Raw genomic sequence first — 14,180 nt, 5'->3', positions numbered from 1 at the left:
ACATTTTATTCATATCAGTCTCTCAGGGGGCAGGAATCTGTTGCTAGAGTTATTCTCTTCATGTCACTTTGGTTTTTCATGCTTTTTGTGCTCCTAGGTTGAGAGGTACACATCTACTAAGTCAGCTGTCTCTTCACTTTTATTGGTTGGCCTTTTTACTTAGAACCTTTGTCCTGAAAATGTGTTGCAGGGAGTTGGTTTGTTATGCAATATTAGCTGTATTTCTAGTTGGGTATAATAGTGTATTCTCCTTATAGCTTTTCTATGGGTATGATTAGTTACTTTTGGCCTAATGCACACTGAGGAAAAGTTGGAGAGACCCATCTTCTCTGGAAGCCATAAAGAGTGGGACACTCAAACAGTCCAGGCACATCTTCTCTCAGCCATCTTTTAATGGGGTATGTTTATGGGTTGGGCAAGAGCTAGGGCATGAGGTTGTATAAGGGCACCTCGCTGACCTTGTGGGTAGAACAGCATCAGCAGCTTTGGTGTTCTGTCTCCACCCTGCTGGTAACAGATGTCTCCCTTCTGAGAGCTGAGGTAGAGTTATAGAAACTGCATGTGCCTGGCTTCAGTCCATACACTGGTGAGTCAATGCATGACCTGCTATAGCCTTTGCCCCCGAGGACTAGCTTTCTGGTCTAGTTCTCAGGGAAGCATCCTCCTTCCTCCACCAGTTCAGAGCACCCATTCCCTACTGTATAAAGTGGCCAGCAAGCTACGTTACAGTCACTCTACGAGGCCAAGTTGGGTTCACAAGGCAGCCATCCCATGAACCAGTGCAGTGGAATGTCCGTGGATTCCCAGAAATGGGGACATCCAGAGATTTCTGACCCCTAGAGTAGTCGAAGTTCAGACAGATCACTTCTGAAGATGGGTCTGGACTGGGGCATCCCCGGTGTTCATGGGGAGATGATGTGAGACCCAGAAAGGTCCAGTTTCTGCCTGGCTGATTTCCAGTGTTCTCCCACAGTCACTCACCCCAGAATGCAGCTAATTTTTTTTAAAAACATTGGTTCTTTGTGGAGGAGGGGATGAGTGCTGGGTGCCTCTGTTCAGTGCCTTGGATCTCTGGGTTGGTTTTTAAAATGACGTCTGTCTCTGTTGAATTTCTCACTGAGATCATGAATTATTTTTATGATTTCACTGGTTTGTCTGTTCTCTTGTATTTCACTGTCCTTAAGATTATTATTTTGAGTTTCTTTGCAGGCATTTCATAGGTTTCCTTTTCTTCCAGGTCAGTTATGGCTAGTGTTACGCTTCCTTGCTTTTTTTTTGCTTCGTATTTTTGTCCTTGTGTTGGTCTGGTAGAATAACCATCTCTAGGCTTTAAAAAGTGGCCTTTGTAGGGAAAGACCTTCACCTGCAGGTAGGTCTCGTGTGGCAGTTGCAAATGGTGTGTTGGCTTTGATCTGAAGTGGACATAGTGGCGCAGATTCCGTATTCCATACGGAATCTTCATCTGTGATCCACATCAGCCACGACTGTGGGAACCTCAGTGGTCTAGGCTGTTGGGAATTGTGGGAAGCATAGATTAGAATCCTTGGCAGGGTTTATGGTTCTCCTTTTCTACATTTTTGCACAATGAGGTCTTATGAGACGAAACCTCTTGATATGTAGTCTAACATGGCCCACAAACATCCGCAGTGATGCTGGTTTTCAGGGTGCAAGAGCTCATAGCAGCTTTGGTGCCACAGCCCTTGACTGAGGGACTTGTGAACCTAATTGTGACCCCAGGGTTTGGGGTACAGGTTGGCTCTCTAATCCATAGTTAAATGTAGACTGCACACAAAACTCAGGTCTGTGACTCTAAGGTACCTCGCAGCAGTCTGGGCCCACAGGGTTGATTGAGTATGACTGCCATTTGGAACAACAGCCACTAGGCCACAGTGGCAGCTCCTCCTCCAGGGACTGATACACTGCACAGTGATGACTCTGGACCCTGGGACAATGAAACATGACAATATCCTAAACGGTGTGAGGCCAGTTGCAGTGGCAGCAAGAACAGCAGAGCCCAGCTGTCGACTGGGCTTGAGGCAGGATGGGAGCATCTCTCACATCTTAGGATCTCATTGCATCTCTGCTCCACCCTGTATTCCCCTCCATGATGTTGTGCCTCATCACAGGCCCAAAGGGGATGAAGCCAGATGACAATGGATTAAAACCTCCAAAACCGTGAGCCTAACACACTTTTTGTGCTGACTCGTTATCTCAGGTTGGCGGGCTCCACTGCTTTGAGACCCATGGCAAGGCAGAAACACCACGGCAGAAGGGCAAGGCGGAGGAAAGCCGCTCACCTCATGGCAACCAGGAAGCAGAGACAGGGAAAGAGGCAGCGAGGAAGGGGCTGGAAGCAACAAATAGTCTTCACACCACCCCCCTCGTGGCTTTCTTCATCCAACTGGGCTCTACCATCCAATAATCTCCCAACCATGCCATGATTTAGTAATCCGTGAGTGGTTTAGTCCACTGATGAAATCAGAGCTCTCATGAACCAATTACTTTCAAAATCCCTTCTGCTGCTAACTCAGCACCCAGTACCCAGCACCCAGCACATGGCCTTTTGGCAATATTCCAGAGCCAAACCAAAACAGCGACAGATTCCCAAGCACTAGCCATCCTCAATAAGCCTGGGGATCCCCAGCCATCATGATGGCTGTCTCTTGATATCAGACTTTGGTCAATTTCCTTCCCAAAGCCTCCAAAGGTCCAGGGACCAAATCACTACATCCTGCTTTGGAGCCTGGCCTGGCTTATCAGTTCATTGTGATGTTACAGCACAAGGCCAGGCTTTGGCCCAGTTTCCTCACTTAGTATCTGTGAAAATAAACACACAATGGCCAATCTGTAAAATGTGCAACATACCACAGAGGGATCATGGTCGGTTAAAAGGATTTAGCATGGTGCCTGTATGTATGAGGCTTCCTCAAACATTAGTTTCCATTTTCCCCTCCTAAACTAGGAATATAGAGTGTGTAGTTACACTGAGGGGGACTACAGAATCCCCAAGAACAGATATTTTCTGTATCTTGCCAGTTCAAATCAATTTTTAAAGATATAATTCTCCCAGTGAGAAAGTGAAATAAGCCATCAGTTCAGGGAGTACTGACTTGGTATCTTTTTATTTTCTTGAATCCTCTCAGGCTGTTTCCTTTGTCATTTACTTTAATATGGTCTCCACAGATGAACGAACATTGGAAAATGACCAAGAATCAAGACAAATCTGCTGGTTTGACTGGTTTGGAAGCAGTTTTAATGGAGATGAAAATGTTTCTTAACACAGGTACCCCCAAAATACAAATCAAAATATTATCTTCAGCTGCATAGCAAATATGATTTAAGAATTTAACATTATTTGATCACAAGCGTAAATATGTCACCATAAATAAATGTGAATTCATTGTACAAAAATCCCCGACAACTCTTAATACAAATATGGTACATTTAACAGTTTTTCAAACAGAATTTTAAAGTTTTTTTTAAAATCTAAGCTTTTTTCCTTAGACACATAAAAAAATCAAAAGGGGGTTAGGTCAGTAACAATGCTAGGGAGGAAAGAATTAAACTCGTCCAGTTTTCATAAATAAGTGCTGCTGATGAGCTGAGGAAATGACAATCTCGCTTGAAACTGTAAACCTCAATTTACTGGGATCAAATTACTTGAGGATAAGAGATTTTTTTCCCAGAGGGTCAACTCTGGGGTTATGATGCAGGGTGGGAGGGAGGAATTGCTGAAATGGCAATCTCATTGACTGGAGGGTGCCAATCTCTACAAAGCTGTGGTGAAAGATTTGGAATGAAATGTAGAACATAAAAACCTACTCATCTACCTGAAAGAGAGCCAGCAGTTTCCAGATGGAGTTGGAGGCTCGGAAGGCCTCAGAGCTTAGAGATTTTATATGGGTTTTGATGGCATGTTCTACCGCATCACTTTGCTATGTGGTATAGTTTCTGCTGCCTTTGGGATTCATCCACAGCCGTCCAGAAGCATGAGTATCAGGATAGGAAGTGGCAGTGTGAGGTAGGAGGATCTGCCACCTTCCATTCCGAGCCATCTTCCTAAAATGCACTTATATATTTCTGTCATTGCTGAGAAGTAGCTCAAGACCCACGGTGACCAGAAGAATTTCTCTACAGCAGTGGTTCTCAAACTTTGATGCACAATAGAATAACCTGAATAACTTGCGGAAAATGCAGATTTTATAGCCCTACTCCCAGAGATTGAGAGCTAGTAGCCTTGAGGTGGAGCGCAAAAACCTATACCCAAGTATGCTTATCTCAACAAGCTCTGGCTTAGGTGGCCTTTGGACCATACTTGACATGAGTGTATCATACAAACTTCTGGCTGTGGACATTTCCTTTGTTCATCCCGTGATTAAATACAAACCATCTGGCTAATGGTAACCATTTCATCTCTCCGAAGGGAGTGAGTCACTATTACTCTTTCCATTTTTTGCTCATTTCATTTCCTCCCTGGGCAAGATGTATTAAATATCCCACTTAACATGCTCTTTGAAGCTCAGGGCCAGACTCCAAAAATGATAAACCCTAGTGAGCATCCTGAAGGCCTCTTTTCCTAAAGATCTCACTACCCTGGGTGACTGAGATTCTACAGCAGAATTTTGGTTCAGTCAGGAAAATGGAAATATACCCCTGTGAGAGAATACAAACCCCAAAATCTAACTTGAGGAGCATTAGAACAACAGGAAGTTGAGAATAAAATGGACAATGGCAGTTCTGGTTCATTCTAATAAGAGTTCCCTGTGGGGGTATACTTTTACTCCTCATATCCTTATCCCCAAGATGTTTGAGGCCCCTGTTGAGACAGACCCATACTCTTTCCTGTGGGAGTTTTGCTTGATGAGAGATTCTGTGCCAGGCAGTTGACACTAATTTGGTCACTGGCTGAGGCTGTGGGAGCTCTCTGACCCGCTCGTTCAATGCTGCGCCCTCCATGTCCATTGCCCTGCGTGGCCCAGTGCTGAGCATTTACGCTGACGAGATGGTCTGACGGCTTTCTGTGCGAGGCTGAGGAATTCCTGGCTGAGCTCAGATGCTGCTTCCACACGGCAGGCCTGACTATCTTCCTAGCCCAATTCCCCTCAGTGGGATACAACTATAAACATTTCCGACTTTTCTCTAGGAGCTTTTCCTGGTTCACCATGGCCTTCAGCATCTGACAAAGCATATTCTTGGTGGCAGAAGTGGTATTTCTAACATCTACAGCAGGAGGTGCAGCACCATGGGAACTGGGGAGGAGGACCCAGAGAAGGAAGCCCGTGAGATGAGGCGTGGTGGGGGCAGGCTGACACGACATGGCCATACCCTTTTCTCAGTGTCTGAGACTTACTCCTAGGGCCACACGTGGGCACTGGATGGGAGGGCCTCTGGGGAGGAGGTCTTGGGGAGCAACCACAGATGTGGGGACTGTAGGATGAGACAGGGTGAGACTGGGGTCTCTTGAATATGGCTGAGGGAAAAAGAAAGAAAGCACACACTGCCCTGTTATTTTGTGTTCATTTACACTACAGAAAGACCACCATGGAGATGTCATGGGAGAGCATGCACAAGCCCAGCCCTGGGGGTGGTGCGGGTGTGTTTGGGGAGGTTCTTATTTGCTTCCGGGTCTGTCCCACACACTGTCCGGTTGGACCCAGTTGCAGGCTGACCACTGCTTTTTCTTTCCTGCGTCTCCTCCCACCTCCAGGTCGAGGGTCCGCCGGACCTCTGCCTAGCAGGTGGTGGCCAGGGACTGGTGGATGGGTGGTTGGAAGCAGCGCACATGCTCCACAGTGGAACTGTCTGTCTCCACGGACTTCATGTATTTGTTCAGGATGGCAAAAACCTCATTGTTCAAGATCTGGTACTTCCTGATCCGGTCGGCCATCTTCTTCAGCGGCTGTAAGAAGACGAGGATGTTCAGGTTAAGGTGGGAAGAACAGGCACAGAAATAAAGTGAGAGCAAGAGGAGGATTCAGTGAGGCTGGAGTCCAGGGCCCCAGTGCTTTAATGACTGTGTCACTCTCTTGCCTAAAGGCCTTCTATGGATTCCCAAATTAAATCTTGGCAACTTTTGAAACTTCTTACTAAGCTAGCATAATCAAACCAGTGTGGCACTGGTATACAGACAGCGATCTAGGCCAGTGGAATAGGTCAGACAGCCTAGAAATCAACCCTTACATATATGATCACATGATTTTCAACAAGGGTGCCAAGACCATTCAGAAGTGGGAGAGTCAATTTTTTCAATAAATGGTGCTGGAAAACAGGTTATCTACATAAAGAAGAATAATTTTGGAACCTAACTTTATAAGATACATAAAAATTAGCTCCAAGTAGATAAAAAGGGGTAAATGTAAGTGTTCTAACTATACAATTAGAAGAAATCAAAGTAACAAGTACTGATGAGGATGTGGTGAAATGGGAACTCTTAAGCAGTACTAGATGTACATTAAGTAGTACTAGTACATTAAGATGGTACTGTAACGATGGAAAACAGTACAGCAGCTCCTCAACTGACTGAATAGAATTATCGTGTGACCTAGCAATTCTACTTCCGAAATGAATGAAGGGACTCAGGTATTTGTACACCTGTGTTCATACCAGCATCATGCACAATAATTAACAACAGATGGATACAACCAAGGTGTCCAGCAGTAGGTTTTGTTTCAGATAAAATACACATATAATTACAATGAAGTATGATTCATCCTTAAGAGAAGGGAATTGGGACATATGCTGGAATATGGGTAATTCTTGAGGACATTGTTCTGAGTGAAATAAACCAAACATATTAGAAACCAGTATCCTGAGATCCCACTTACAAAAGGTACTCAGAGCGGTCAGTCATAGAAGTAGTACAGTGAAAAAAAAAAGGGCCGGGAATATAGCTCAGTGGCACAAGCGCCTGCCTGGCAAGTGCAAGGTCCTGAGTTTGAGTCCCAGTACCAAAAAAATAAAAGAAGAAATAGTAGAATGACAGTTGCCAGGGACTAGAGAGTTACTTTATAATAGGCACAGAGGTTCAGTTTGGGACTGGGAAAAACAGTTTTGCAATGTACTTACCATCACTAAACTGTGTGCCACTGGTCACAATGATAGACTTTATTTTCCACAATTTTTCTAACACTCTTTGTAAGGTGGCTCTTGGCGCTTTCTCCTCTGACATGGTCCCTGGTCGCTGCCCTGTGTTTTAGCCACCTGTCTGTATCCTCCATGCCTTTGTTGCAGCTGGCCTTTCTGTCTGTGGGGTCCACCCAAGCCCCGGACGCTATCTGCGGGTGGCCACTCGACTCAGCACCGGCACTGACCACCTTCTCCTGCTCTGTGTGTCTCTCACAACAGCCTCGCCTATCCAGGCTGGCACCTGTCCCATCCCAGGGCCCAGCTCAACGCTACGATCTGGTGAATGTGCCAACGAGGTGCCAGCCCCAGCAGCCTGCCTGTAACAGGGGATGGGTATTCCGGGTCAGGAGTCTAGTCCTGCCCTTTACGGAGACCTGACACATCTCAGAGGGGTATGAGCAGCGACTCATGGCCTCTTCCGGTTTCCAGCCACCAAGTGTCTGTATATATCCATGGCGTGGGGAGATGGCGTCCACAAGCAGCTCACCCTCCCCTGCTCAGATTGAAGCTGAGGTCAGGCCAGCTGCCCAGCCCCCAGCCCCACCCCTGCACCCAGCCCCAGACGGCTCACCACGTTCTTGATGATCTCATCCTTCCCGTCCTGCCTCTGCACTTTCAGCAGGTGGTAGCAGAAGTCGAACAGGTCAAAGCGACGCTGCTGGCCCAACAGCACGATGATGGAGCAGCCAGCCCAGTTCAAACCATCACCAAAACACTGCCTGGAGTGGGGGGAAGAGCTGCACTGAGGGCCCGGGAGGAGGGTCTTCCGCTCGGGGCGGCAGTGCAGCAGTGAGCAGGCCCGCCTTTGGGCCAAGACTCTTATTCTGGAGAATGGGTATGAGGGAAGCTGAGAGGTGGATTCATTTGCTCCAGGGTCTAAGCCCTTCAAACCACAAAGAGGTGTTGGTCCTGCTGAGGTAACAAAAAACCAGTCACCTTTGAAAAAAGAGAGGCGTTTACAAGGAAAAACATCCAAGCAGCCCTTGAGATTTGGGCAAGTTGAAGGAGGCTTGCGCTGGACTCTGCGAGGAGGAGAATCACGCAGGAGCAGGCTTGGGAGGAAGGGATGAGGGCGGGGAGCCGCTGCTACTGGTGTTGGGGGGCTGTGAGTCCCCTGGGCTCTGACAAAGCTCTGACTGTGGGCCCCAAGTCGCAAGAGATGTGCAGGTGGCCGTGAGGTCAACCCTCTGCGGTCTGTCTTCTCCTCAGCCCTGCCAGGCTCCCCCCTTCCCCATACCGCGCTGAAGTGTGCGCCTTCCCATCCCTGTCGTCCCAACACTGCCCCCTCGGGACAGCCAGTTTCTCTCCATTAGTCTTGGCCTCTGGAGGGCAGGCCTGGTACCTTCCTTACCACTCTGTCCTTGATAACCCCCTGGCTAAGTGCAGGAAGAATGGGACCCTGCTTCTGTCCGCTTTGGGGACAAGACTGGAAGACTCAGAAGGGCCCTCGTTTTCCCGAGCAGAGCTGTGTGGGAGTGAGGTGGGCAGTGAGATTCTTCGTGCCGCAGCTCACTGGGCTCCTTGCCTGTTCGCTCAGCCCAGTGCCCCGTTTTAGAAAGAAAGCTCCAGACTCTCACCCCAAAGGGGCACTCACACACACGCTGCTCTCTGCCTGTGGCTGGCGGCTGCCTTCCCCAGAACGTCTCCTTCTTCCTGCTGAGTGCAATACCGGGCACTGTGGGAGGCTCAATTCTATCAGTCTGTGAACTAAAGTCTGATGACCCATTCACCTCTGTTCTCTGCCATCTGTCCTTTCTTCCTGCAAAAACATCTCATGTCTAACATATCTTCATCGTGGCACCCTAAGCTACAGAAGGGCAAGAACTGTCCTTCTGGTCAGCGCTGCTGCAGGTCTAGCCCCTGGCACACCACAGATGCTCTCAACAGAACAACTGCTGGCCAGCCAGGTCCCTACCCACATTCCTGGCTGAATTCTAGTACCCCACTGGCTCTCTCGGGGACAAGTAGGTTGGTGGGTGGCTCTGCCCTCCCCGGAGGTACGTACTCAGCTGTGAACTCGTTGGTACCCACGGGGATGCAGTAGACGAACTGCATGGCACTCCACAGCCGGTGGAACTCCACGCACTCATCCACGTGCATGACGCCATTGGTGGGCGGCGGGCCCCGCCAGATGGGGTCCTGCAGGTAGCTCCGAATGCGCGTCAGGATAACCTCGAACATGGACAGGCCACAGCACAGCCTCTCCTTGGTCAGCAGGTCGCCTTCCCGAGCGATGGCAATTTGCTGGGAATAGAAGGATAGGAAAACCTTTGATCTACATCTGTGATCCCAGCTGCTACCTCGCCATAGAGGTTCCCAAGCGGTGAAGCCAGCTGTGCTTGGAATTCATTTATCAGGCCTGCTGTCTCCCCCACAGTCAGATGTACCACAGTCTGGCTTGTGGTATGTATAATACAGGAGCCATTTGTAGAGAAATGATGATTAAAAACTATGATCTAACCCAGCCATGAAATGGTAGGTAGGTATTAAATCTGAGCGGATACTATCTGTACTACCGTACTGTTACTATAACTAGTTCATACTCACAACGTGTAATATACCACCAGTTTCTTCTCTCAGCACCTGGTGGGTACTGACACTGTTCAATCCCATATCATTATTATCCCCATTTCACAGATGAGGAAATTGAGGCTCAGAAAGGCAGCCAGTGCGAGCTAAAACCAAGATCTGACTCCTGGTAGTCTAGATCTATAGGTGTTAACTGTAAAGTGAGTGAACAGAGCAAGCTGCAGAAAATGATGTATACTACAATCCTCTTTAAAAAACCCACACACAGTTCCACAGACAGACGAAAATAGACGCAGACATGGGCTATGTGTCTGTATGTAGAAACATTTTAGATTAAAATCAGTTGTGGGAGCAGATGGGCTTGGGAAATGGTGCGATTTGCTATTTACTTTAAATATATCTGTACAGCTGAATATGCAACAAAGAGCTTATGTTAATCCTTTAAAATTTGCCACTGACTTCATAGAATCATTTCCTCTAGTTGGAAATCTTTCTTTGGCCAGTGCATGCGATCTATATTAATAATTTAAACTCGTCTCTCCTCTGGGTTCTGGTTACTGTGCATCTAATGATTACATGGCGGGCAGGCACATCAAAACGCGTTACCTGTGCATTATGAGAAAAATACCTAAGCGGAAAGTTGCTGAAAGTTATCTACAAAGCAAGATAAATATTAAGATCTAAGGTCAAAGTCAGGTCTCCTGGTCTGGGGATCACGCTACAGGGAGCTAGCTGGTTTCTGATACACTCACAGCATCAGCACCGTGGGGCAAGGATTTGCCCAGCCAACCAGCCCCTGCGAGCTCTCTCCCTGAAGCTCCCCAAAGAGGGGAGCCTCTAAGTGACCCCGTAGAGAAATCAGGAAATACCAATGCTAGAGACTCATGAATGTGGGCCACGAGTACAGTTGTCATGACAACCATAAAGTCAACGAAATCTGGGGAAAATATGAACTGGAAAAGTTTTCCAATGTGTGTTTTTAAAATTTTTTTTTTGTCTTTTTTTCCGGTACCAGGAATCGAACTCACGACCTTGCGCTTGCCAGGCAGGCGCTTTTGCCGCTGAGCTAAATCCCCAGCCCCCTTGATTTGGTTCTTACTCTTTGTTCTTATCCTGTTCTATCTGCCCCCAAAAGGGTTTGCCACATGAGAAAGACTGCAAAGGTAGCTGCTCGGTAAGAAAAGGTCTCAAATTTGTTCTCCAGTCGTGAACTTTCCCTCTGGCAAATAAATACAGAGGGCCGGTGTGCTACATAATGTGTGTTTCTGCTTAATCTGCATGAGTCCTCAGGGCCTGATAATTTTGGGTGTCAGCCTAGGAAAATGAGCAACCGAATTCATAAATCTGCAGGCTGACTTTGAATTCTACTGGCTCCAAACACGGCAACCAACGGAAGGAGCCCGGTTCCTTTCCTTTGGAAGAGTATTTACCCTTCACAATTCTATGAATTATGACAGTAATAAATTGCCTCTGTGTGAAATTTTGAAAAACTTCTAAATTACAAACATTTTAAGGAAAATTAAAATCCTTCATTTATCTCATCACCTAGAGATAAGCCTTTGAAAAATGGTGATACATGAATATTGTTTGTGGTTACGTGAGCATGCTTATACATGTACAACAAAATTTGGATCAGACTATCCCTAGGGCTTTTTAACGTTAATATATCAGTAATTTAAAAATTCACTTCCTTCCAGTATCATGAGTTCTAATGGTAACATAAATAACCTTTGATATATCCATTTATTTAGTCCTCTTATTTTAAATTGTTAACAAATTTTTACTACTGTGGAGAATTCTAAAGCTGCTATCCTTATATACACAAAATTCTGGGACCCTATGAGTGTTCGCGTCGTTAGGATAAATTCCTAGTAACAGATGGTCAAAAGGCTTTTTTTCCTTTGTAACACAGTCCCATATAAGTCTCAATTATTTTTGCTTTTTTTGTTTTTGTCTATGTTGTATTTTACTTTTGTTCTTTTTAAATTACTCTCTTTAAAATTAAAAAAATAAACAATAAAATTACACTTTTCTTAAAAAAAAAAGAAAGAAAAGCTTGAAGCACAATATATGTACTGGTGAACCCCATTCCTTGTCTCCCATAAATACTATTTTTCATTAAGAAAAATTTCATTAAGAAAAAACCTTTGCAAGCTTGAGAGATGAAAGTGTATCCTGTGAGTCTGGGTCTGCAGCTCACGGATTACAGGTAACCCTGAGTGCTTCTGCTATGTTTGTTGGCAGTATATATTAGTTTTCTTTCATGCTTGCTTTTTTTAGGGTATATCTATCACTTTGTGTTGAAAAAGTGTTTTATAGATTGTTTGCTACAAATACGCCCAGTGTGTGGTTTGGTATTTTATCTATTCTATATTGGGGGGGTGGTTCTCTCTGAAGTAGTTTCTGCGTGGAGCCGTCTGATTACATTCAGAGCCCTTTGGAGAAAGATGGCCATCTCAACACCCCTGCTTTATATGATCCCTTATCGTTTTTGGAATTCTTATACTATTCGTTCACTGTAACAATTAAGAGAGGCAGCTCAATGAAGGAGGAAAAACAGCTATTCCATTCCTTATGTGGGTAAACAAAACCCGAGACATTAAATGGTTCTTACGAGACTGTGCAGTAGTAGGAGGGGGAGCAAGAGACAAGACCCACTGCCCTTGGACTCCCTCAGTGTTCTTTTCGAGTAATGCTGGACAACAAGCCAGGTCACCTCAATTTGTCTCAGAAATAAAAGCAAACAGTGCAGTGCTGCTCAAACGTTTTTGCTTGAAATACGCCACATGGACCTAGATAATAGCTATCTAGACAGGCTGCCCTGACACTGATGTCTGAGCAGGACAGAGAACCTAGTTAGCTGGGAAGTACTGCTTTTTTGGTTTTGTTGTTTTTATTTTGCCTGTTGTCTATGAGATAGCTGTTTCATTTCATGTTTTAATTAATGTGTATCACTGGTGTGTATTCACAGGATTCAGCGCGGAATTTCCATATATGCACACGGCACATATGGATCCCCGTCCCTGGAAGCCACTATTCTCAGCTTGACTGCTTTTCAGCTTTAAAACTGTGCCTTGAGAAATTGGGGACTTATAAAACTGGCATTTCCTCTCTCCTGGAATGTCTAGGGTTGTGTTTGTTCAACACTCAGCATTTGACAAATAGAGATTTCTATCAGTTCCGAGGAAGTGGTGTTCGCCAGATCAGGGAAGGAATTCACAGTCCTCTAAGTGGAAACACATGCTAAGCCTTGGGCTCAAGAAGCTGGATTCCTGCAGGATGACACCAGCTGAGGAGCAGGCGCATAGACATGTTGCTGGCGTGGGGGATTTCTCCCTAAAAGGAAATCATTTGAGAGGATCTCCTCTGTTCAACTCCAGGGACCCAGAAAGGCAAGTGTGCATACTCCAGAGCACCTCGGGGCTCTCTGCAGGGAGCAAAAGAACATAAACTAGCTCAGTTCTCAGTCGCTATTTTCAGGCTGGTAGCCTTTGGGGCCCTTAAGGGCAACACCTGTGCAGACGGGCTCCGCATGGAGCTCCCAATCCCTGCCCTGCTGTGCCTGAGCGGAGGCTACTTTCTGCCCTCTGCAGATAATGTGATGGCCAATTCCAGAGTGGATTAAATCCTATCGCTTCTCCACAATCTCATCTCGCTATGGTGTCTCATTTCTCTTCTTCCGGAATCCTTCCTCGCCTTACCCCTCAGCTGCAAAGCTTGCTGATGTCAGCATGCAGGGAAGCAGCATGTTATGTTGCTTCTTTCTCCCCACTTATTTCTTTCTTGCTCCTTCCTGCAGACTCTGTGACTTCTCTGCACACAGGGCCATGTTTCCTCAACTTGTGTTCACAACAACTGCTACAGGTTTTGCAAAGATAGTTTTTAATTGCAGACCTAACATGGATCCATGCACCTTTGCAAATATCCTAATATTACAGATGAGGCTGAAGTCACCTTGGATTCCCTTCCTCCCCTCAGCCACTGTTATCTCTGGTCAGAGGTTGCCGCCGAGGTGTGTGTGTTTCAGGGAAACTTTTACTCATGTTTTTGAGGTGTGTTGAAAAACAACGGCATCATTATGTAGTGCAATTTGCTTTATACACACAACTGTGTCTAAGATCTACACACACTGAACAATGCATCTAGATCTAAATTTTCCTTTCCATTATTGCACACAAGTCTCAATGTTCAGGTGATTATACCACATTTCATTAGCATCTTACTGACGGCCATGAAGTTGTTTTCAGTTTTTGTGTCAGCAACTTTGTGCACATACTCTTCTCCCGTTGCTGTGTCTCTAGTAAAAATACCCAGAAGGGACCTGTTGCCTCAGAGCGTGTGGGGTTTTAGTGCTGAGAGACAGTGCAGCAGAATCCTCGATATCTAGCAAGGGTGGAACAGATCCTGTTCAAATGAGCTGGCTGACTCCTTTCTTAGCACGACGTAGGATATAACATGTGCAGAAGACAGAACTCACGCCTGAGGGTCAGGGGATCTCCTTCTGGACCTGTTCCTGCCACGAACCG

General features: G+C 46.1%; 1 protein-coding gene and 1 long non-coding RNA gene across 3 annotated transcripts in view; one reads left to right on the top strand and one right to left on the bottom strand.

The window, feature by feature from the left end:
* LOC102015808 overlaps positions 1-3,255 on the top strand; it is a 49,005-nt gene extending 45,750 nt beyond the window's left edge. The window contains exon 4 of the long non-coding RNA XR_259679.2: positions 3,184-3,255. This is a non-coding gene — a long non-coding RNA (uncharacterized LOC102015808). The remainder of the gene's footprint in view (positions 1-3,183) is intronic.
* The window catches only part of Cyfip2 (cytoplasmic FMR1 interacting protein 2), a 102,738-nt gene continuing 91,788 nt past the window's right edge, over positions 3,231-14,180 (bottom strand). For both annotated transcript variants that reach the window (XM_013508777.1, XM_013508767.1), the window contains 3 exons: positions 9,131-9,369; positions 7,697-7,844; positions 3,231-5,899 (listed from right to left, as the gene is read on the bottom strand). In XM_013508777.1, the coding sequence (XP_013364231.1) occupies positions 5,732-5,899; positions 7,697-7,844; positions 9,131-9,369 (555 nt within the window). In that variant the 3' untranslated portion in view covers positions 3,231-5,731. The remainder of the gene's footprint in view (positions 5,900-7,696; positions 7,845-9,130; positions 9,370-14,180) is intronic.

This window comes from Chinchilla lanigera, unplaced genomic scaffold (assembly GCF_000276665.1).
Source record: "Chinchilla lanigera isolate Chin_1 unplaced genomic scaffold, ChiLan1.0 scaffold00007, whole genome shotgun sequence".
NCBI lineage: Eukaryota > Metazoa > Chordata > Mammalia > Rodentia > Chinchillidae > Chinchilla > Chinchilla lanigera.
Note: the sequence above shows the minus strand (reverse complement) of the source record. Positions and strands in the feature narration are given on the sequence as shown.